This window comes from Mytilus trossulus, chromosome 2, assembly GCF_036588685.1.
Source record: "Mytilus trossulus isolate FHL-02 chromosome 2, PNRI_Mtr1.1.1.hap1, whole genome shotgun sequence".
Classification (NCBI taxonomy): Eukaryota; Metazoa; Mollusca; class Bivalvia; order Mytilida; family Mytilidae; genus Mytilus; species Mytilus trossulus.
In genome coordinates, this window is record NC_086374.1 from 23,154,079 (window position 1) to 23,177,913 (window position 23,835).

The window sequence follows — 23,835 nt, forward strand, 5'->3', positions numbered from 1 at the left end:
GATACTAGCGTCAGAGTCCCGACAATTACAGAACTAACAGTCCAGATAAAGCCATGTACAATTGCGGTACAGCAGTCTGTGAAAGGATTGAGTTCCAACAGTGCTTAATCATCCCCAATTTGGCTAGTTTTCCTACGGATATCTATGTCAGCGTCGAGTCACTGTCTACTCTCTGTCGGATCACATTTGGTTTGCCAAATTTGGTCGTTTTGTAACATGCGAAATGCAAATCGGATAAGAAACGGACTGAAAACAGAATACTAATAAATCGGGAAACATTTGGTCTGCAACGGCTAAATTTGGACGCATCCCGAGAAACATCTGATTGTCGTGATTTGAATAAATACTTTTTGTCTTTGCTGATTAAAGTATACGATTCAATTGATCTTGATCATACTTATTCCCAATTTTAAAAAGGAATGGACCACGGACGGCAGTAAAAATCGTGTGTGACCTCAGCTTAAAGGGGTTCATAATGTTAAGAGCAGCTTATCATCGATATTTATATAAAGTAATTTCATTGGGCCAGTGTATTGATTTTTAGTCAAAGTTTCAATTGTATTCAAATTAACATGCCTGGCCAACATGGAACTTATAAAACACCTTTCAACTTGTAAAAAATGTCGATTACACATATCAACCAATCGCTCCCGTTTGATAACAGACATCGACAACACGAACATGTTAGATTTCTATCCTGTATTTTATGTAATGTCCTTGCATGGTCTAATCGCAATGGTAGAAGTTCGTAGTAGAGTCCTGTTGGTCGTGAATTGTCCGGTGAGGTAGGCCAAACATTCCCGACAGTTTTGAACGTAACATTCTGGAAACTCGGCCGATAGTAATCGTGACGGATCAAAATGGTAACAATGACCTCCGTCGGTTCACTATCTGATCTCTATTGGATTGTATTCAGGAGATTTAAAACGCTGTGCGGACGGGTTTGAGCTTTTTTTTAACAATACAAAATATACGTATCGGGTCCGAATCGTTCTTCCATCATGCATACGAAGGATGCAAATCGGATCAAAAACATATCATAAACGGAATAATCGGGACGCTTCTAAACAATGTTTGATGGTAGTTTTGATACAATAAATGTGTTTACAAATTACCAACCGCAAGTTAGATCTATATCCGACTTTTTGTTCCTTTTATCCGATCATATAATATTCTGCAGTAAAAATCCCGATGTGTGACAGCGGTATTATACTACTACCTTTATTAAGGCTTTAACTCTTTTTTCTCTCTGTATTTTAGAACCTACTACGTCGGCTCCAAATGATCAGTCAACTACTACTCCATTCAAACCACCAGTAGGTAAGTACAAAATATTTTATAACAAGTAAACTTTAAAGTTAGTGCCATACTGGACATTTAATTTACCCTTGTTGAATTGCCTAGATAATAAGGTGACAGGAGAATGAACTCATTGGTCTTACATTATAAATTTAATACTGTTTTTTTTATATTATTTTGTTCGACCATTTTTACCTTATTTCTTTTTAACACAAATCATTCTACAAATAGCATACATTTATTTTCTAATTTATAATTAACCAAACTACATTTTCAGGATCATTATTTACATCTTACAAATTGTCAGTTGTGAACGAAGCTGTACAAGTTGATTGGTCCATCGATAGTAACTACGATGATGTTGTTGACAGTCTTGCTTTATCGTTTGCCATTATAAGATATGGTGATTGTCCACAGGAACCCAATCCAGTGTATAGCAGTCTGTAAGATGTTTACTAACAGTTAATTTTTCGACATGCATCCACGATCAGCAACACTTTGAAAAGCACATTGTACGTTTAAAACACACTAAATCTTATTGACAATTTCAAAAGGGCACAATGATAGAGGCAAACGTTAAAAACAGCTTACTATCCAATTTAAATTTATTTAGATATAAAAACGATCACCAAAACGATCATAAAAGAAAGTACTTTTAAGTAAATCTAAGCTACTAGTAAATGTTAATGTGCCTTTTCAAAGTGAAAACCCTATCAGGGTCATCGTACGTGTATGTCTTTATTTCCCTTAAACAATTATTGTTAATTGTTAATAATTGATATGTCGTTGTCTATGTTTTACTTATTCACATGTCTTGACTCTTTGAGATATTTGTCTAGTCTACATCGGGATAAAGTTTCAATTAGGTAGGGTTTTCATGATGAAGTCTGAAAAATATGTTTACAATATCTCGAATGTCGATTTGATAGCCTATGCTAATGATAGCCTATGCTACTTGATTGAATGATTTAACCATTACAGAGATTATAAGTGAATAGTTGATAAAAAAAAAGTACGTGAAAGATTGAAAATATTCTACATTTGAATTTATTACTTTCAAATTAACATGTGCGCCTTCCATATTTTATATTTAAAAGTGGGTGAGATGACCTCAGCTTTCGGGTTCTTGGTAAAAAAAATCGAATAGTGTCATAAATGGGACAAAGCGTGGTGACACTTTTGATGAGTTCATGTTGTAAAACTTTTATTTTCTGTGTATCGTAAAGTGGAATCGTTAGGTTATTTCGTCCTTTTTTCTATATGCCCTGAAGTTGTTTTTGTTTACTAGTCAGTGAACTATTTCCAGATTTTGTCACCTTATAAATATATATCATTTTAAAACTGTTAGTTGTTGATATATAAATTTCCGTTTAATGATATTAGATAATATTAGATAATCATATGGTCAGCTACTTCGTTTTTTGTTTCATGATTATTCTTTTACAAAGATTCAATGAATAACATTCAAATGATAAACGAGAGTAATGCATTATTTTTTGGATTTTTCGTTTTAGTTCAACGAGCCAAAATGACATAGCCCAGTGACTGCTACTACTTCTTGACTATAAGTCAACTAGATTTCAGACAGACGATACATTTCATGTTTATTAAGCTTTTGATGTGTTTTTTTTTTCATTTTTGAAAAAGATAATTTATTTTTTTATTATTTTTAATTTGTAGACCATTGAGTAATACCACAAGCTATACGCTAAATAGTTTGAGTAACTGGACAACTTATAATGTTCGCCTAGTTATATCTTCATCTCAGCAAAATATTTCTGATGTTCATAAAAAAGTTGAAGGTGAAATTACTACACCAGAGACAGGTAGTTATTTGATTTTTACTTTGTTTCTTATAAAAGAAGAGGGACGAAAGGTACAAGAGGGACAGTCAAACTCATAAATCGAAAATAAACAACGAAATTACTAAAAATGAAAAAGACAAACAGACAAACAATAGTACACATGACACAACAAAGAAAACTAAATAATAAGCAACACGAACCCCATCAAAAACTAGGGGTGATCTCAGGTGCTCCGGAAGGGTAAGAACAGTCTTGTTAGAACTGGTGTGCTTTATAGTGTATTGACATTAAACAAACGTTTCAATTTAATGAACCTACCTTACATATGGCTATATCATGTACTCAAACGTCAGTGATGAGTCTTTTGTCTGGCGCAAATATAAAGGTTCAATTCTGGTATCTTTGATGTTTATGTTCTACCTTTTCCCCCTAAAATCGAATATTCGTTAAGTGCAATTTCCGTCAAATCAGTCGAAGGTAATTGGCGAGTGATTCTTTTTCCAAGATGTCAGCAATTTAACATCATCATTCTTCTGTATATAAGAAAACCCGAAAGTTATGCCATGTTGTCAATATTTTACAAATAAATGTTTCAATATTAATTGTGTTTTATATTGTTATATCAGTCAAGAAAATGCTTTAAATATTTTTAATTTTGATTTTGAAACATTGCTTTCGGAAAGTTATTTGTATTGGTAACACAGCGCAAAGATTAATAAAAACTTATTTTTAATTTAAATGCTTACAATTTGAATTTATCCAGAATAGTTCGTTGGCATGACTTTATGTGTGTTATTTTCAATAACTTCACTACAAAGAAAGATATAAAAATGGCCTTCTGCATTAAATTATACTAAATATTGTTTATATTTATTCTTCATATATTCAAACAGAACCTTCTGGATTTGTAAAAAGTGTATCAGAAATTACCAAGACATCTAGTTCTTTTACTGTCAGTTGGAACGATCCTGATTGTAAAGACAAAAACGGAGTATTACTACGTTATGATGTTGTTGTGTCAGGTTTCTCACAGAACTTTTCAACCACTGATCGGTTTAGGCAAATTACCGGTTTACAGACGTATACAGACTATAATGTACAGATATCATATGTTAACAATATTGGTGCTGGTCCGCTCTCTCCAATGCAGTCGTTTAAAACAGGAGAAGGATGTAAGTTTTTATTTAATATTCTTTTGTTAACGAGTTGTCAATAACTCTTTCCAGATATCTGCTGATCTGACATACTGTTTGATCTGAATAAACCAATATCAATCATTTATTAAAATTAATTGTACAATAAGGTCATTTGGTCTTAACTAATAAAAGATTTCTTATGAAAAATTGTAAACAACACGTAATAATTTCTTGCATCCGAAACGCTTTATTGGATTTACCTTCAGTAGAAACGCTCAAAGCCAAACATTTGAAATCCGAAGATGTATAAGTACCAAAACCGTTGAAGAGCTATTTGTCAAAAATACCTTAAATAAATAGCCAAACTCATCTAATGCCAACTTTGCCTGAGGGAGTTGAAACTTCAGTTTCTTAATAATTTCAGAATAATTAGCACAATCATGTAGAATAGGCAAAATACGACATATTTCACTTTATCCAGGAGTATAAACCCTAATACAGAATATATTTATGGCTGAAGTTCTAGTATTGTAGGTGTCCATAAAATTCATTTGTTTATTATTTTTAGTGCCAGCTGCACCAACTACCCTGATGTTAACACCGTCAATAAGATCAGTCACTGTTAGTTTTTCAATTCCTTCACCTTCAAACGGCATTATCATTGCTTATGATATAGCATACAGTGAAGCTGCAAATTTCATAGACAGATTACAGAAACCATCAACTTCAACAAACGTCATGTTGGCTGATCTTTCTCCAGCAACTCTATACTTTGTGAAGGTAAAGTCCTACAGTGATTATACTATCTAAGTTTTGTAATAGGCTGAGTTTTGTGAATAAGATAAAGGTGTTTGTCAATAGACATATGGATGGATCATACAATTGTGGAAACTCAAATTAAAAATAAGAAGAAGTGGTAGGATTGTCCATGAGACATCTATCTACCAGAAACCAAATAGTGTAGTTAACAGCATGAAAATAATTTAATATATGTGAAGCCCAAAATATGTTTATGTTAAATCAGAGAAATATATAAGCATTGTCTTCATCATAAGTGTTAACCATTTCATACATGAAGCGTAGTTTTTTTACATGCTTATTACCATATCCAATAATGCAGATAAGTGATTATAAAAATACTATACGCTTACTGATTTAAACTGAAATCCAAACAAGGAATCAAATACTTATTAAAGTTGAGTGTTTTGATGTAAAATGATAGTCTAAAGCAACTAGATGACGCTGTTTCCAGCAATATGGACTGCAATGTATATACAACTAGCGTTTTAAGATGGAATGCAATTAATTTCACTTCAGGTTCGAGCTAGAACAGGAGCAGGGTATGGTAACTATAGTTCCCATCAAAGTACAGTAACACAAGAAGACTACCCAGATGCACCAACATCTCTATCTGTTACTTTCAGAAATGAGAGTTGTTTAGGACTATCATGGAGGGCACCAATTGTAACCAATGGAGTTGTATCTTCTTATCTGGTAAGTCGATATTTAAGTGTTATAGCCTGTGTGGTTATTATTATCTGATTAAAACAGTTTTTTTGTTGTACTTAATTAATTTAACAATGTGCATGGTTCAGCAATCTGAGTTTTGAGAACCTCACAATATTAATGTCAAACAAGGTCATTCAGCTGAATGCATTAAAATGCTAATACCAATGCAAGCACACAATGGAAAAACATATTCATCAAACAAAACTAATTATTAAGAATTAAATGAGGTGGTAGAAATACGTCAATGAGATATCACCCAAACTACACCTAAAATAAAGATAAATAAAAATGCAATCTTCAACAAAAAATAAATGTATATTTGACATGTCAACCACATAATTATGATGAGTTTATAAAAGGTACACACCATGTCAGTGTGAAATCAGCCCATCCTACAATGTAACAACGTAGACTACAGATTTCCTATAACAACTTCACATAAAAAAGTCTAATTTATTATGAGGATGGTGGTCTGTACAGGCATTCAGTGCAACAACGAAAAAAGAAAAAGTGAAAATTGAAAAATTTATTAACTTCTGTTCATAAATAGGTTATTTTGAATCTAAATGACAGTGTACGTATTTTACAAGATTGTTTTGTAGCAGATTTTTCAAGAGATTTTCTTTGCTTCATTTTGGAAAGCGTGGCTTATCGCACTAGAAGTTCTTATTGTAGAGAAAGAGATATGTCTACAACATGTTTCAATAAATACAAAAATTAAACTATAATATGTGATTCATAGGTGATTTTCTTTGCATGGAAATAAAAACTAGTCTGAATTTGTTTGCCAGATTAATTGGCAGATTTGGATCCACCTCGGCTTTCTAGATGATCACATAATCGTTAATTATTCGCCATAATGATCAAGCAATCAAAAACCCTTTCTCAAAATAGACATTTTTATTATTTGTTATCTTGATATCATATTAAAACATTTTAAACTTGTAATCTCCAGAAGTAAAGTTAATTCGTACAATTATTTAGACAAAATTGGAACCAGCTATTCACTGTCTTGGAAAATCTGACGAGAGGAAGGAAGATAAATTTTCCTGTTTTTCATTAAAGGATAGGTTTTGAAATTATTTACTTTGAAATAAATGTACTAATATTCCTCTCACATTTTGCAATGGCAGAAGGTTGAATTCAAATGACTTTTGTGGCACAATCATGATGATGACATATTAAACACTGCAATTTATTCACGTTCACATAGTTTTGGTGATCTGTTCATAAACAAACCGATTAGAATGTATCTTTGTCAACTGAATGTGATATTGCATACCGTTTTTATATAGAAAAGTTTGGACCGTGTTTCTCGAAAACACGGTCAGTATCTCTGGTATTAGTCAAAAGATAAATATGGTTTATAATTTATATTATGGCCTTCAAGTCGATTTTGTTATTAACATTTCTATTAAAACTAAAGCTCGGCTCCACTCATATATGATGTATTCCAATTTTAAGGTTATGCTTTTAAACTTCTTACAGGCGGATTGAAGCTGAGTAGATAACTCACAATTTGATTAACAGCTATAAATATCAAGAAATCATACACAAGAGACTAGCTGTCTAAAAAAATAAATATATAACCCGTTTTATATGGAAACTGTCTTGTTTATATGTTTTACACATGCTCATGCTGTACTTAATATTTACCTATCAGATATTTTTGCTGTCATTCAATGACCAATTTTAAACGGATTTTTTTTATTCGTGAAAGCAATAAGCTCGTATTTCTTTTTTTATATGATATTATTTTTTTCCAGATTTCCTACCAGGACACAACTCAAGCCAGTCAAGAATTCAATACTACGACAGGAGGTTTAATAAGATCCACACTTTTGTGTTTGCTCCAACCTGGACGACGGTATCAGATCAAAGTTGCTGCAAAAACAAGTAGGGGATTTGGTGATCCTGATCATATGTTTGAATACACAGAACAATCAACACCGACTTCTCCACCAGCACCAAAGAAGATTAGCTCCACTGCAACAACAATAGTTATCGCAATTGATCCAGTCATGTTGACTACAGGACCACTTACTGCATATGTAATATATGTTCATGATCTTACCGTTGGTTCTGGAAAACGGAAACGGGCAGTTGGAAATCCACCGGGAGTTGAAACAGCGATACTTTTACCAAATGAAGTGCTGACGACGACATTTTTCACAATAGGGGATGGAAAAATATATAATAGTATTCAAAATAATCCTTTGGTTTCTGGTCATCAGTACGACGTTCATTTACAGATAAGAAGTACCCTTCTCAGTGTAACAAAGTCAAGCTACAGCAAAATGGTACTTACCCCCACTCCTTCAACTTTGGCTCCAAACCCTGTTGTGGCTGCTTCTACTGATTACACAGGTGTAATAATCGCCATTATTGTCATCATTATCTTAATTATCATAGCTATTGTCGTTATTTGTATCCTGTATTGGTATAAAAGACGTAGAAGTTATGCACCCTATGCAGCATATACCGACGACAAGGGTACTTATGATAGTATGTACTCTCATGTTGATGATTATGATCCTCATAAATATTGGAATACTATTTATTCACACCGAGAAAGTCGATACATTATTGCCGGAAGGAACCTCATACCTCCTGATAGAAGTAATTTTGATATGAATGGTGTTGTTGAGTCCAATATGAATCCACCAATAACCTTTCAGCAAGAATTTCATGATCTCCCTCATGGGCGTTTAGCATCGTGGAATGTTGCATTGAAACCTCGAAATCAGCGGAAGAATAGATTTCCACATTTATTACCGTATGACCATTCGCGTGTTGTTCTACAGGAGGATGATAACTCGGGAGACGATTATATCAACGCAAATTTTATTCATGGATATCATAAACAGAATGCATATATTGCGGCTCAAAGTCCTTTTGACGAGGAAACAGTTCTTGACTTTTGGAGAATGATTAATCAAACAAATGTCTCTGTTATTGTAATGATCACTAATATCATAGAAGACAATATCGTTAAATGTACAAAATATTGGCCTGATAAAAATCAGGGAAAGGTAACATACGGTAATTTCTTTCTCGAGCTGATTGATACTCAAGAATTTGCATCATATGTAATACGTACCATGAAGTTTAAGTCGAACAATACGTATAGCACCACTAGAGTTGTCCATATATTTGACTTTTGTTCGTGGCCAGATCATGGTGTTCCTGATGATCCTATACCATTGTTAGAAATGAGGTTCAAGGTTAAAGAGTACAACAGTGATACACCTGCATCACCTTTGTTAGTTCATTGTGGTACAGGAGTCGGGAGAACAGGCGCCTATATTGCCATAGATAGCCTTTTGGAACAGTATGATAGAGAAGGTCGCATAAGTATATCAGCTTTTGTAAGGCGTTTGAGGAAGGATCGGGTTCAAATGGTACGGACAATAAAACAATACATATTTATTTATGATGCCATATTTGAAGCGAAACATGCTGGTCAAACAAGAACAGGGAATGATTTGAAAGAAAAATATCATCTGCTGACAAGAAAAAATCCGAAAACGAAACATTCATATTTACGAGATCAGTTTGAATGCTTGTGCAACTTTACACGCAAATTACACTCTGCAAACTGTTCAGATGCTCTATCTATTAATAATTTAGAGAAAAACAGGTTTCCAGACGTCATTCCAACAAATATGTACAGAGCCGTATTGAGCACTCCTGGGGGCGTCGGACGGACTGATTATATCAATGCAGTTTTACTTGATAGCCATCGACAAAAAGACCATTTCATCGTTACACAGACACCATTGCATACAACTATTATAGATTTCTGGAAACTGGTTTATGACTTTAATGTCCACACTATCGTCATGATGGAAAATTATAAACACGAGGATGATACATGTGCAGAATATTGGCCAGAGGAGAAAAAAATGAAACAGTTTGAGCCTTTCTTCATAGACAGTATTGCCGTATACCAGCAAGACAATATCACTATTCGCCATTTTAAAATTCATAGCATGCTAAATCCTAAAGTGCAGGCACGTGAGATTCGTCAATTTCAATTTAATGCTTGCAACGACACAGATTTCGTACCAAAATCAAAGTCGATGTTTCTTGATCTCTTTGACTTGGTTAAGGACTGGCAGAATGTGTCCTGTGAAGATGAGAGTCCAGTCATTGTTCATTGTAAGGATGGGGCTACACACAGTGGATTTTACGTTGCTATCAGCAATATTTGCGAGGCCATGCTGCATGATGCTGATGTTGATGTGTTCCATACTGTAAAGAGAATTAAAAAGAGAAGAACACAAATTGTAGACCTCGTGGTAAGTGCTTGTTTTCGATACTGTTTGATTTATTCATTTTTTATTATGTTTATGTATGTGAAAGTAGTTATTTTCATTATCAAAAGATTTGATGAGAGGTCGACCAAAATATTTGTTAATAACACTTTTTCGAAAATAGTTATTGTCCTAGACTTTCTGTCCAAGCATTAAGATTATGAAAACTTATTTTTAAAACGCCTCATCTTTTTAGTTCAGGTAAAAATATGGTTAAGTTATTATAAAAAGATGAGATCCGATTTTTTTAATTTTATCAAATTTACGAATAATAATATGTGTTATATTTGTCTACCACAGAGGATTTGAACTAGTGGTTTACCTATTTCAATTCATCAGCTCAATGGAAATTGAAATACATTGTTCTCAGAAACTGCAAATCAGAGCTTCCTTGAATTTGACATCAAGCTTTATGTGGGCATGTTATATCGTGTGATGTGTTATTACATTCATCTCATTTATTCAACTAATACTAATTTTAATTCTAAGACATTATATAAGGGACTAAGAATCAGGGGTTTCTATTTGGTTGCAAGCTTCGTTCACACATGTGATACCATGTTATGTGCTTTTACATCTTCCGCTGAGCAACGTCCTATTTGCCGAAAATTTATGGATTGTTTCAGTGATGACCATTGTTAAATCTTATTTTTATTCATCTAATTTCGAAAATGCTGACCATGTTCATGAAATATTTGTTTGTTATTGATATTCAATTGTTATTTTAGGAACAATACCGGTTTTGTTATAAAGTATTATGGGACTACATGAACATGCGACTTCCAGGAGGAACCCTGACCAATATGATGGACCATACTCAAGCAGACAAATTGTACAATGTTGGTAGTTTAAGTCTTCCATCCTACACGTCTCACTTGGAGTACTCGCAGTTTGACTACAGCTGAAGTCAAATATTGATTACACATTTTTTGTTTATGTATGCTTTTTATGTAATATGCGAACATGAAGCAATTGAAAATGTGTTTATAATTTGATTAGTCTGATATTATCGATATAAGTTGTTCATTTTTTAAGTGAATACATATAATCATATCAACCTAAGTTGATGAGTCTCTTTACGTCTTTAAATATTTGAAATTGTTAAACACATTCTGATAAAAGTAATAGATTTAAACTTTCGGATCACATTAATAATTTCACAACACAATAACAAAAAAGGGACATAGATCATTGTTCTGCAAATTGATTTTCCTATGGGATTTCGGGTGTGGTTTTTATTCCAATGAATTTGAATTTGAAATTGTTTATATTTTATAGTTTATAAACAAATTATCCAAAAAATATCCAATGGTGCTTTTTTATAATACTAGTGATTTGATTTCTTTTTCCGTTTCATTATGTAGATGCGTATGTGTAGCTTAAGTTTAAAATCAGTTGACTATTTAGATACACTTACGGTAGAAGTTGCTTATTTTATAGATGTTATTTTTCTCTATACCTACCGGTATATACAACCAATGAGATTGTTATTCTATATTAAAATATCAATACTTTTGTTATGATGAACGAATACAAGTATTCATTGAAAGCAAACGAACTACACGGATACATGTACCCTTCAAAATATTTCAGATTATATAAATATGAAATTATCGAGAAACATTGATTTCAAAGCAGACTGTACAGGTGATTACTTTTTTATGAAAGGAGTAGGTGACTCGCTGAAATAGCTAACACCTTAATGCTTCATAATCATGAGAATGGTGCAATAAAAAATAAAAATGATATTAAACCTCAATAAAGCTACAACTAAATTATATGTTCATATCTATTAATATAATGATATGTGTTCATGTTGATCAAAATAATATTTTATGCTTTTAACCTTTTCTTTACCTCGTCCAATTATAGTAGAAATTCAAATTAAAAGTTGTTATTGAGAAGTGCTATAATTGAACAGGCTTCTGATCGTATAATCATGGATAATTCTAAAATGTTACTTTAATTAAAACAGTGTTTGAATAAATAATAAACAAAAATGTAAACAAAAAATATCATTTAGATAATCGAGTCTATCTTTTGTTTCAATTTTCACGGTTGTGCCTAACAAAGAAGAAGCTTAGATGTTTAAAAACAAAAATTATATTATATGTAATGTTATGATATGTGTAATGATTATAAATGTAACAACTATCCACCAGTAATCAGAGAATGAGGATGTTTTAAAACTATAGGTTACCGTACAGTTTTAAACAATGTACAACATATTATCTCTTGGATGTGATTTATATAATTTTTTTTTAAACTGTTACAAAATTTCGTTGACCAGTTTTGTCTATTTTAATTTTTATTCAGATTTACCTGTAGAATATTTATTGTTATTGATACTAAATTGTGAATCATACTAAATAAGTTGATAATAACTCCCCTGTGTTAACGTGATATTGTTTGTACAGTAATATTTTAAATTTGATCGTCCGTCCAATTTTAATTGCTAAACATGGTTTTATTTTGTTTTTTACGTGTAAAAGTCCCAAACTTTGGATATCTGTTTGAGGTTTGAAATATCAAAGTAATTTTGCTTCCACCATCTCCCGTAAAGATATATTTTTATATACTAGTATGCTTATTTGTTACATTATTGTCATTTAGTAGTTGTATATTTTGTCACGGAAAATCTCTTTTTCTTCTATGATGTTTAAAAGCAAACGGTTTGGGTATACGACTATGTTCTTGTATTTATTCTGTAATAGTAATAAGAAAATTATTGTCATGATACTATGAATTAGATTGTTATTAGTAAGTAGATGACCTTTTTATCTTGTAATTATATGGTTGGTATTTATAAATTATTTTCAAATGTATTTTAATTGTATTTGTATTAAAATATTGATTTTAAGGCATGAGTTTTATGGCCCTTTATAGGGCATTATGTTTTCTGGTCTGTGCGTCCGTCCGTTCGTTCGTAATTCGTTCGTCTACAGATTCGTCCGTTCGTCCTACTTCAGGTTAATTTTTTAGGTCGAGGTAGATTTTGATGAAATTGATGGCCAATCAACTTGAAACCTAGTACACATGTTCCCGATGATATGATCTTATTAATCAAATGCTAAATTAGATTTTTTTTTACCTTAACTTGTTGGGCCACTGAACATAGAAAATGATAATGCAAGTTTCAGGTTAAAGTTTTTGGTTAAAGTTTTTGGTCAAGGTAGTTTTTAATGAAGTTGAAGTCCAATCAATTTGAAACTTATTACGTATGTTCCCTATGATATGATATTTCTAATTTTTATGCCAAATAAGAGATTTTCTCCCATTTTCACGGCCCATTGAACATAAAAAATGATAGTGCAGATGGGGCATCCGTGTACTAGAGTCCCTAAAAATTTAACTCCACTACATTTGCATCAGAAACCTCAACAGAAGATAGTTTATCATATGTTTGTTCAAGTTGTTTATCGTTTCTGAGAATTTAGTTATAATAGCAGATCTTGATCAAATTTTTAAAAAGTAAAATCACAAAAATACTGAACTCCGAGGAGAATTAAAATCGGACAGTCTCTAATCTCATCAAATGGCAAAATCAAAAGCTCAAACACATCAATAGAATGGATAAAACTGTCATATTCCTGACTTGGTTCAGGCATTTTCTTATTTAAGAAATGGTGAACTACACCCGGTTCTATAGCTAGCTAAACCTCTCACTTTTATGACAGCCGCACCAAATTCCATTTTAATGACGATGTGTGAACAAATCAAACAGACAAAATCGGTAAAAATGTCAAAAACAGGGTTACAACAGTCAACAGTGTGTTATAATGTTAATCATGCACTATAAAACAAACAAATACGTAAAAAAGAAGCACAAAAAGGCATATAAACAAAGCACATTAAAAAACATTAAGACAAAAATACAAAAAAAATGCCACAGTACAATGACATAATGACGGGATAAATTAAGAACAGAGTCGCGTCTAATAGATATTACCAACAACATAAACAACGTCAGTACCAAGAATATATGCTTCAAGACCATCGTGTAATATTTTATTTGTGAAGTTGATACGGAATATTTATCAACAAGGTCTTGGTACCTTCCGATAATCTTTTTTAGAAAACGGACGAGACGTTCTGACATACCCCTGGTTCATCAACTTTCTGCTCAGACACTGGTGACGTTTTAGAAAAATTTAACAAGAAAATTGGTACCGTTGATTTAATTACAAAGTCTGAGTATGAGCTGCAAGCTCTTGAATACCGAATAAGTTGGAAAATGTAAATTCCATATGTAGGTGAAGTTGGTATATTGCTACTTAGGTGGGGGAATTGATAATTTCAAAATTAAATTCGTCCCGTTTGTCTTAGATTTCGATATTGAGTTGACTGTGCATGTCATATTCGAGGTGTAAGTATAAAAGTAAGGCGAAGGAAACCGTGTCTGTTGTTTCTTTTATTTCTATTTCTGGGGGATATATTAATGGACCCCAAAAAGAAAAGTTCGGATTGTTAAGGGAAAGAACAACATCAATATATCTGAATGAGAAATTTAATAACCTGGCTTCTTATATCTTCTTGTGTTTGACAGGTGTTGAAGGAACTCCGATTCATAAATAAATAAGAAGAGATCGGAAAGGAGAGGCATACAGTTTGTCCCCATGGGAATGCCGACAATTTGTTGAAAAAGTGTTTCCGGCATACTGATCACCTGTTCCTCATGTGTAGCATATTTTACCTTTATGTTCACTATTAACAAAATATGTTTGGTACACCAAAGTAATAAATATAGTGATGCTACAATCTTTATATTGAAAAGCATTGTGGAGTATTTCTTTTACACGATTTTTCAAGTGGTATACAGGCAGGGTTGAAAAATCGAAAGTTATGATTTGTTCATAAACGACCGATTTTAATCATCTCTCATATAAGTCACAAAACCATTAAATAACACATTTCAAAATACCTGTATGCAGTAATTTAGAACATGTATTCATTAAAAAATTACTGTTTTATTAATATTTTCTTCAAGTAACTTTTAATTCATATTTCTTACTATTGTTGTAGTTTAAAAGATGATTTTTATAAACTCACCTGTCCAATAGGTCCAAGTGAGTTATTCTCGTAACTTGGCGTCCGTCGTTCGTCGTCGTCTGTTGACTTTTACAAAAAATGTTCTCCTCTTAAGGATGTATTCTTCTGACACTCCAGTCTCGTTGAAATCTCGTTCTGGAATTATTTCCTAAACAAAGTGATACAAGTGGAAAATATCAATGATTTTTTGTCGAGCCTGCAACTTTTGCTCCAGAAAGCTCGACATAGGGATAGTGATCCGGCGGCGGCGGCGGTGTTAGCTCACTTCTTAAAAGCTTTATATTTTAGAAGGTAGAAGACCTGGATGCCTCATACTTTGTATAAAGATGCCTCATGTTACGAACTTTCCGTCAGTCACATGGCCACTGTCCTTGACCTCATTTTCATGGTTCAGTGACCACTTGAAAAAAAAGTTAAGATTTTTTGTAATGTTAAATTCTCTCTTATTATAAGTAATTGGATGACTATGTTTGGTATGTGCGTACCTTGCAAGGTCCTCATGCCCTTCAGACAGTTTCCACTTGACCTCCACCTCATTTCATGGATCAGTGAACAAGGTTAAGTTTTGGTGGTCAAGTCCATATCTCAGATTCTATAAGCAATAGGTCTTGTATATTCGGTGTATGGAACTAAGGACTGTAAGGTGTACATGTCCAACTGGCAGGTGTCATCTGACCTTGACCTTATTCTCATGGTTCAGTGATTAAAGTTAAGTTTTTGTGTTTTGGTCTGTTTTTCTTATAGACGTTTAATACGCACAGTATTGCAAACTCCCCGGCAGTTCCAGTTCCGATCCGCATACGGCCCGAATACTACTCTACATTGATGGAGTAAAGGAAAATAGTTCCGGAACGGAAACGATCACTGTCCGGAGTTTGACAGTATTGGTGCTACGTTTGTAATGTCAGAAAACGTTCATCGACGGAACGTTGAGAAAACTTGATAAAACGTTATTGAAGCCTGTGTCAACGTTTGCAACTTAATCTTTTTTAAGTTTTTTTCTTTTGTGTCTACTGTGATTCAATAAAAATTGCAGTTTACAAATTATAGATTTTGTCTGTACGTGTTATTGTTTAAGTATATCACTTGTTGAAGGTTTGAAGTTTAATAAATATTTGAATGATTGGAAGGATAATTTCCTTAATAGCGATCGACAAAAAAAGAAACATCATTTATAAATACATTTTATTCGTGGTCAAAGCACCGCAGAATTTGGCCATGCAGGGACTCATTTAAATTGATTAGACCATTATCATCAATATCAACCTCTGAACAAATGTATAAAACTGAAAGTGCGGGAACGATTGCCGGAATTCGTTTTAATAACTTCAATTTGAATGGGTTATTATCAATAGTGTTAAAGTAGTAACCATGTATAACTTTATTTCCCTGATGATACGAGGCACCCCTTTGTCGGTAGCTGTTTTTCTTAAAATTATTGGGTCTTTGCTTGCTCTTAAAATATAATATGGACAATCAGTGTCATCAGCCTTCTCAAGAGTCAGCCTTAACTGCAAAAATTGTTCCATTTGAAACAAAGTCACAAATGTTAACCCCTTCGTCGTTATCGGAATCGGAATCAGAGTCATTATGTTCCGATTCTTTCACCATTTTTATTTTATTATATGTTCCCAATTGTGCCTTGTTCATACAGGTACTATAACTTCCAACAATACAACTTTGACAAGAATAACAAGATAATTTTCAAAAATCTCTCCGTCATCGAATGATCGTACTTGGTGAATTTTTCGGATTTCTTTAACGGGTAGAAAGTTCCGATCCCGTTCTCGATTAATGGAGTCTACATATCGAATAATTCGTTGATAACATTTAAAAGAGTCTGCGTGTAATCAAATAGGTCGCTTGAACTTTGTATCACATGTGTACCACGAATAACTGCTAGATCAGCTTGTTTCATTACAAAGTCTTTGTTTAATTGCGCTCTTTGTTTCACTTAGTGCTTTAGTCTTCATGGTCTTTGATAATTTATTTTTTTTGTAATGGTTTTTTATGTAGCATCCCGCTTTTTGTTCTCTTCTTCTTTTTTCCTTTCTTTCCTTATTTAATCTTATTCTTTAAGTGGTGGTTAAATTTGTTTTGGCCTACAAGAACGTAGTTTATGCATAAAAAATTAAAATGACAAAATAAACGTTACGTTGAAAATCATGGAAAAACGTTACAAGATTGCACGGTAACAAATCAAACTAGACATTTCGATTTTCTTATTATTTTTTTGTCTTTCATTATTTATTCAAAATTCCTTTTTTATATGAGAAAGACTTTTAAAAACATATTACGAAAACAATACATAAATTAAAGAATAAGATACACAGTTGATTTATACTTACGTTCGAATGTACAACACCTTTACGAAAACGTACATACTTTGTGCATTTAGCACACGTTAACAAAATGGACTAGACAAGCAGAAAGTTAAAATTCGATTAGAAAATTCCACTTCCAAATCATATGTTTGTACTATTTGTAAACGGTATTAAAAGCACATAAGAATATTATTTTTTCGTTAAAATATTATTGCATTCTATAAAATTTCTTACCGTAGAATCCATTGTTATTTTTCCCCCTATTTCATATGTCTTGTTACATCATCTTTTGAAGATTTCAATGCATCTTCTAACGCGCATATTTGAAAAAATTACCTAAAACGTCGGATGACGTCATGGCGAATTGCGTTAAAATATTTACTTTTTTTTACCTGAATTTTGGGTTTATATGACTTTAAAAAAATAATTGGTGAAGAAAGAAAAAACATATGGTGGTGCACTTCTTTTTTTTTTTGCTACGACTCATAAAAAATACCCAATTTTGATGATTTTCCCATTCTTCATCAAATTTTACCTTTTTTTGGGCTACTCTCTTGAAAAAATCACAGTTCCACAAATAAACTTTTTTCATACTTTCAATAAAGATGAAGTGAACCAATCTGAACAAACTTAACTTATAAAAACTATAGGTAGGTGTTAATATAAATAAGTTTTATCATATTTTGATGCTTTTTGTGTCAAATATACCATGTTGTCAATTTTGTAAAGTGATTTTTCTCAGTTTTAAGAACAACATGCATATTATTTCAACGTGTTTCTTATAAATGATTGAAATAATACATATCTAAGAAATTTGAAAAGACAAAAAATGATATGGGATGTATATGATTCTAGTAAAATTATGTTTTGTACCCCTCACCTATTTTCTCAAAATTTAACTAAAAAGACTGACTGAAATTAAAAAAACTGTAATTCTCCAAAACTATTCGTTGTGATTAAACAATTTTTTCCCCGAGTTATGTTTGACTATAATATTTAAAAATGTTTTTTTTTCTTCACCAATCATTTTTTTAAAGTCATATAAATCCAGAATTCAGGTAAAAACAGTTTAATTCTATAAATGTTTGGCTCTTCAGAAGGTGTACATCCTATAACTACTTGGCCACTTTTAAACAAACTTTGCCACAATGTGACAGTGTATTAATGTGAAAAATATAATTGTTGAGCTCTACCAATTATCCATGAACGTCAAAACTGTCAGTCGATTTCCAATAGGAGTTTTTACCCTTACAAATTTTACCATTTTTCATTTCTGCCGATTATCTTGTAAACCAAACTATAAAGAGAAACTTAAAAATGCAAAAAAGATAAGAAAGAGAATTTCTACAAATTAGTTTGATGGTTGCATCTTCAGTAAAATCTTTATTAGCTTACTAGTATTAGTAGAGCTTTCTTACAAATTGACGAAAGGTACGAACGAACGTAAAGGGAGCACGTATTTCATTTCTTCAATAACAGTTAAGGTTCATGTGGACCCTATGCCGGGCTAAAATGGCCGTATTTTCACCTCAAAAATTACTCTGAGTACAGACAAAACTGCGCATCAGTAAAAAAATTCAGGCATAGCATGCCCTAGATAAATGAATTTTAAGTATGTTTTATGTTTTAGAAAAATAAAAACTTACCAAGGATTTTGCCGTGCACTTTTTTTCATTCCTCCAGAAGGTGTCAAAATAAACTAAGTTGGGGAAACAGGTTTGAGAAACTCCCCACAGGTAAAAATTAAAGTGAGCATTCTTAATTGACATGGACATTAGATGGACAATAGATACCTGACAACAATTGGTTAATTAAACTGTGTACCTGAGTGGACCATATCAAGGTAAACTCAACTGTTTGTTAATTTTATCATCTTCTGCAGATACGAAAAAAAGTGTACGGAAAAATCCAGTTAAGTTATGAATTTTCTAAATCATACAATGCATTTGAATTCTATTTATCTAGGACATGCTATGCCTTAAAACTTTTCCAGATGCACAGGTTTGCCTGTACTCAGAGAAAATTTGAAGTGAAAATACGGCCATTTTAGCCATAGGGTCCACATGAACCTTAAAAGAGTCTTTTTTTTATCCAGTAAAACAACATTCTTTTCTAAATCAAGTTATTCAACAACAAAAAATAATACCGCAAATAATACACGATTTTAATATAATCAAACAGAGAAAAATAGTGTCAAATACACTTACATTGTACGTCCGATACATTACTTACGTAAACCACGAGTACACACATTTCCGCGGGAATTTTTTAAGCACGAGTTTCACGATTATCATTTCAATGACATTATTGAAGTACGTTAGTCTAAATTTAACGACAAGATCACATTTATTTTTATTTGTTACAGTACACTTTCAGCAAATTGTCAAAGTGGAATATCGAGATTTACTAAAAAATGATGACACAATGTTTTTAAAAAGTAATGTTGAATAAATCTAGAAAAAAGACTTTGTATATCGAGAAAATAAATCTACAATTTTCCACCAAATATATAGACTTAACAGTACACATGTTTGTTGTCGCTTATCGTCCAGTGGCTAATATCTCATGAAGGACTATAGGCAACACGCAGTTATACGCTGAAATAACCGTTCCACTGCTCCGGTGTATCATATATATACACATTTAGGAGGGAGCAATGAATTAGTATTACCAGGGGAGAGGCGATGATTCAAAAGTCATGAAACGAGCACCAGCATATGGCATAGTATGAAGATCATATTTTTTTCTTCATTTTCATTTTAATATTTTGAGCGTTGCAAATTTTGCATCAAGGAAGTATTTGTGTTTCTGTTAGGGAAGAAGACAAAGTATTTGTTTTGACATTTTCTAAGGTTAAACAATGCTGAAGAGTGGGGGAGGGGCCGATTTTTAGTCTTCTGGGGGCATTTTTTTCGTCTGACTACTCTATATTTAGAATAGTTTGTAGTGTTATCTCCTCCGACCTGGTGGTATCAATAATCATATTCTAACCTATCGTACGTCCCGAAATCCTAAATATATCTCAAGAAAAATCCAATTTGATAAAAATCGTTGCATGCACGATAATTGACCGAAGTTCCACAACTATTATTTAAATTATAACAGATAGAAAGGAACTTAAAATACGCGAAAGTGATCACCAAAACAAGATCTATAATAATAAACTCATCATAGATACCAGGACTAAATTTATTATATACGCCAGACGCGCGTTTCGTCTACTAAAGACTCATCAGTGACGCTCGAATCCAAAAAAGTTTAAAATGCCAAATAAAGTACGAAGTTGAAGAGCATTGAGAACCAAAATTCCTAAAAGTTTTGCCAAATACAGCTAAGTTAATCTATGCTAGAGGTAGAAAAGCCTTAGTATTTCAAAAAATTCTAAAATGTGTAAACAGTAAATAAGACAGTTATGATAGAAACCGTGCCGATTCCATTTTTAGAGTGATTGCTCTTTAATGACGAATTTTACAATTATTTTTTTTGCGTTTTGCCTTTTATGATAAAAAAAAAAAATAGATACATATACGTCTTTTACTCTTGATAAAACCATCAATTTTTCATTTTCTTTGACAACGTTCTTTTAGGATCAAGAATAACTTGATCCATAACTTTTTAATATCTTTTTTTTCGGCTAGTTTCAAGTCTTGGAAATTCTGATCTGTTCTATTTGCTTTGAACTTTCTTTTACGTTTTCTGAAATTTTGTCTCTCAAAGTGACAGTCGTCATTAAACCATTCTTTTCAATTTTCCAAATTTCTGTTTACCTTTTTTCTTAGAATTCGAAAATTTACAAGTTCCAAATGTGGATTTTGCAGAATTACAGAATATTGAACATACATGGTCAAGTAAGGTATTACGGTTTTTGTTTTATCGACTGACGAGTACTTTTTACTAAAATCTATGAGTCCACTTTCAACTTCGTCTAATACTATCTTTAATTCATCAACTTTGCCTTGTTCAATCTGATCTTTAAATTATGACATTTTTCATTATCCCATTTCTTTTTTTTCTTCAGAAAATGTTTGACTGTTACAATTTTCCCCAGTTTCCTCTACATTATCCAAGGATAACCCCGACAATGAAATTGCTAGTGCACAATGAACATCTGAGTAAAAATGACTAATATCAAGTACAAAAATATTTCTAAAATATTTCAATAAACTTGTAGAACTTATACAATAATCTACAATGCTAGCATTTTTAGATGTTTACTTTTCTGTCATTCTGTCTTCACCTATTCTACCATTTACAATAAATAAGCTATTTCCTTTGCAAAAATCTTAAATTTTGTTTCCGTACCTGTTTCTTATAGGATCTAAACTATTTCTTGTTCGTGGTATATTCAATAAGTCAAAAAACTTAAATAAGCCAAATTACTAAGCAAGAAGAGATCTACTAACAACAAATCAAAGTTTGCCGAAATGAATAGTTAGTAGACTGTCCCCCTTTCTATATGAGTCATTGCCCTTAAATTAATAATTAAACAAATTGATTACCCTCTTCTGTGTTTTGAGCAAAAACAAAATCTGATAGAGAGACTTAACAGACAAAGAAATCAACATTATAAGAAAGAAATCAGAGAGTTTTGTTATGCTATCTGATACCTTCTGTAGTTCCCTCCTCTATCAGGAGAGCCTAGCATTCATCTGGTAAAATTTTGTTTCAATACATTTACAGTCTGTTTCAAGCCACTATACATCTTTAAACAACGTTAGCCATTATTCCAACAATGTCAGTTGAAAACATATATGTGCAAAGTTTTCATACTTAAACCACGGAATTTTTTATTCATCATAATCTATCAACTAACATCTGATCCAATCTGCCTGGGACTATTATACTCAATAATCCCAGATCCAGTATATAATTTATCTGTGTCCGCTAAAGATAGTGAACAACAGAACAGCAAATAACAGTTATTTGTAGTATTCTAATATTAGTATACTAAGAGGCGTGCTGTCCAATAAAGGGACCAGAGTAACAGACAATTGGTCATATTGTATTTTATTGTATAGCAATATAATATTTCCCACAGAAAGCAACCGGCAAAAGTTAGCGTGCAATAAATTCTAATAATGCACTAGTGCAATAAATCTTCAAAATTCATGACGTCATCAACGACAAAATATTAGTTTAAACCAGTTTTTACTTTCAAATATTATAATTGCTATACAATAAAAGGGTTATTGCATGAATATTGTGAAATATTGTCCCTCGTAGAAGATATATTGTACTCGCAAGCTCGTGCAATATAAAATTCTACTCGGGACAATATTCCCCAATATTCATGCAATAACCCTATAATATTATATATTTTTATTATTACACGTATATTGCCAGCTTCATTTGTTTTAATAGTTTATATATCAATCAATGAAATCAAAAATCAATCATATTACGTACAAAATCAATCATGTTTAACCTACTTTTAATTTACTAAAAATACATTATGTTTGGAATTTATTTGTAATTGTTCTGCTCATTTTGGACGCCGTGATTGGCAATAAAATATGTGTTTGTTTGTTTGTTTGTTTTTTCTTATAATACAGAATAACTGCAAATAAATTGCTACGCCGAGCGCAGCTGGATATCGTACCTCATAGTTCCAACCCTGACTGAATAGTTGGGGTCTAAATTTGGATTGTAATTAAATATTTGGCACATAATATGTTTCTGACACAGAAAAATTGTAGTCAAAGAACTTAGAATTGATTATATGATTTGAATTTATATTCATTTGTTTGCTTTTGAGCAATACACTGTGCCTGTGCGAATTGACCTCCCTAAAAAAACTTAACTCCCTTTATTATTTTTTTTGTGCAATACACTTTGATGCTGTTTTGCATTGCCCTCCTCCCTTTTTTTTGCAAAAAAATGTGAAGACGTTTTGTTTTATTTCTGAAATCTGACCCCCCCCCCCCACGAACCAACCAATTTCTCCCCCCCCCCTCCCTCTTTTTATACGGTCGCATAAAAATAATTGGAAAAATAATAGTAAACAAAAATAACGCGGATTTTGGAATAAGGGGAAGGGTAAAAAATAGATATTTAAGCGCTTGCATGGTATTATAATAAAAAAAGAAGAAAAAAAGTATTTCTTTAGCTTCATAAGTAATCATTTAAATCATAAATTATCCTTTATTTCATAAGTTACAGAATAGAAAACAAATTTCTTTAGAAAATTGCAGATTTTTTTTAACGAGGAAGACCTATATTCAGCGGTATTGTATATACTCGAGATTCCGCCAATTTAGACGCACCCCTTGATTGACTGCAAGGGTACAGCGGATCCTTATACACTCGCTAAGGATTGATAGAGATGTGTCCTTTACAATATTATCCCACCACCAGAACAATCCCCACCCAACACCGCCTAAGGGAGCGTGTAGGACAC

The 23,835-nt window shown here is 32.3% G+C and overlaps 1 protein-coding gene across 2 annotated transcripts in view; it reads left to right on the plus strand.

Moving 5' to 3' along the window:
• LOC134706770 (receptor-type tyrosine-protein phosphatase F-like) overlaps positions 1-12,925 on the plus strand; it is a 44,985-nt gene extending 32,060 nt beyond the window's left edge. For both annotated transcript variants that reach the window (XM_063566034.1, XM_063566032.1), the window contains exons 10-17: positions 1,261-1,320; positions 1,577-1,742; positions 2,980-3,125; positions 3,998-4,276; positions 4,809-5,020; positions 5,558-5,734; positions 7,516-10,050; positions 10,794-12,925. In XM_063566034.1, the coding sequence (XP_063422104.1) occupies positions 1,261-1,320; positions 1,577-1,742; positions 2,980-3,125; positions 3,998-4,276; positions 4,809-5,020; positions 5,558-5,734; positions 7,516-10,050; positions 10,794-10,970 (3,752 nt within the window). In that variant the 3' untranslated portion in view covers positions 10,971-12,925. The remainder of the gene's footprint in view (positions 1-1,260; positions 1,321-1,576; positions 1,743-2,979; positions 3,126-3,997; positions 4,277-4,808; positions 5,021-5,557; positions 5,735-7,515; positions 10,051-10,793) is intronic.
• Positions 12,926-23,835: the final 10,910 nt, after the last annotated feature.